At 35.0% G+C, this 1301-nt stretch overlaps 1 protein-coding gene across 1 annotated transcript in view; it reads left to right on the top strand.

Moving 5' to 3' along the window:
- LOC111672846 (uncharacterized) overlaps positions 1-1301 on the top strand; it is a 14846-nt gene that overhangs the window by 7127 nt on the left and 6418 nt on the right. Inside the window, exons 16-18 of the mRNA XM_087169643.1 lie at positions 586-648; positions 867-929; positions 1014-1076. Coding sequence (XP_087025769.1) covers positions 586-648; positions 867-929; positions 1014-1076 — 189 coding nt within the window. The remainder of the gene's footprint in view (positions 1-585; positions 649-866; positions 930-1013; positions 1077-1301) is intronic.

Raw genomic sequence — 1301 nt, 5'->3', positions numbered from 1 at the left:
CACCTGAGAGCTCTTCTGAACAAATATCACAGAAATAACTCACTCTCATTAACTTTTTTAATAGTAATTACATTCCAATTGTAATGCATATTATTACTGTGATATATTTTTATATTTGTCTGAAAATCACAGTTTTGGAAATGTGAAGTGATTTAGACTGAAGCAGTGGAGGATCCAGTAAAGTTCTCTGAGGACCTCCGTCATGAATATGATTGTTTTTGTAGGAAATTTTTAATAGTAATTACATTCCAATTGTAATGCATATTATTACTGTGATGTATTTTTATATTTGTCTATGATTGTGTTTTCAGTTGTTCAGTTTTCCCTGATCATCAGATGTTTCCTATTTCCTGTTCAACGCTGACTTCTCATACTTCCTGTTTTCTCTTCAGAGCGCTGGAACACCTGGAGACAGAGAACACAGGTAACACCCTGAAGATTTAATACTGACTTCACATGTATATTAATGTGTGTGTGAAAAACACAACAACTGCAAACTGAAACATTGGATTGTGTTTAAAATACAAGGTTCCCTGAGGAACTCCTTCATTAAAATGAATGAACTCTGACCTGTTTCCTGTTCAGAGCTGGAGGTCAGACTGAGAGTCGCAGAGAAACAGCTGGAACACCTGAGGACAGAGAACACAGGTAATACTGAAGGTTTTAAATCTGTGATTTTATGTTTTAAAGTTACATTTTTATCCACTGAACTAATTTGACATCTATTTACCAAAACATGAAATTAAATTGTAAAAAAAAAAAAAAAAAAAAAAGTTTAACTGTAACTACTGTCTGGTAGGTATGATTAAAATATTCTGTGATGATCATAATTTAAAGTTTGTTTGTAAATGATTTTGTTGTTTCAGTTCAGTCTGTTCAGTTTTCCCTGATCGACTCCAGACTGACAGATACCAACAACAACACCACAGGTAGAGTCATATTTACTATGAATCAGATGTTTCCTATGATTATGACTGAGATCCACTGAGAATCATGAATCATTTCCTGTTTAGGTCTGGAGGTGAGACTGAGAGTCAGTGAGAAACAGCTGGAACATCTGGAGACAGAGAACTCAGGTATGTTTCAGACTGAGTCACTCTGAACATTTAAACAGGAGACACCCTGAAGATTTAATACTGACTTCACATGTATATTAATGTGTGTGTGAAAAACACAACAACTGCAAACTGAAACATTGGATTGTGTTTAAAATGAAACTCTGGAGGATCCAACAAGGTTCCCTGAGGAACTCCTTCATTAAAATGAATGAACTCTGACCTGTTTCCTGTTCAGAGCTGGAG

Source organism: Seriola lalandi, unplaced genomic scaffold (genome assembly GCF_002814215.2).
Source record: "Seriola lalandi dorsalis isolate HSWRI2012SDOR001 ecotype SW California unplaced genomic scaffold, Sedor1 jcf7180002054902, whole genome shotgun sequence".
In the NCBI taxonomy this organism is placed as follows: Eukaryota; Metazoa; Chordata; class Actinopteri; order Carangiformes; family Carangidae; genus Seriola; species Seriola lalandi.
The sequence above is the reverse complement of the archived record's forward strand: the minus strand, read 5'-3'. Positions and strand labels throughout refer to the sequence as shown.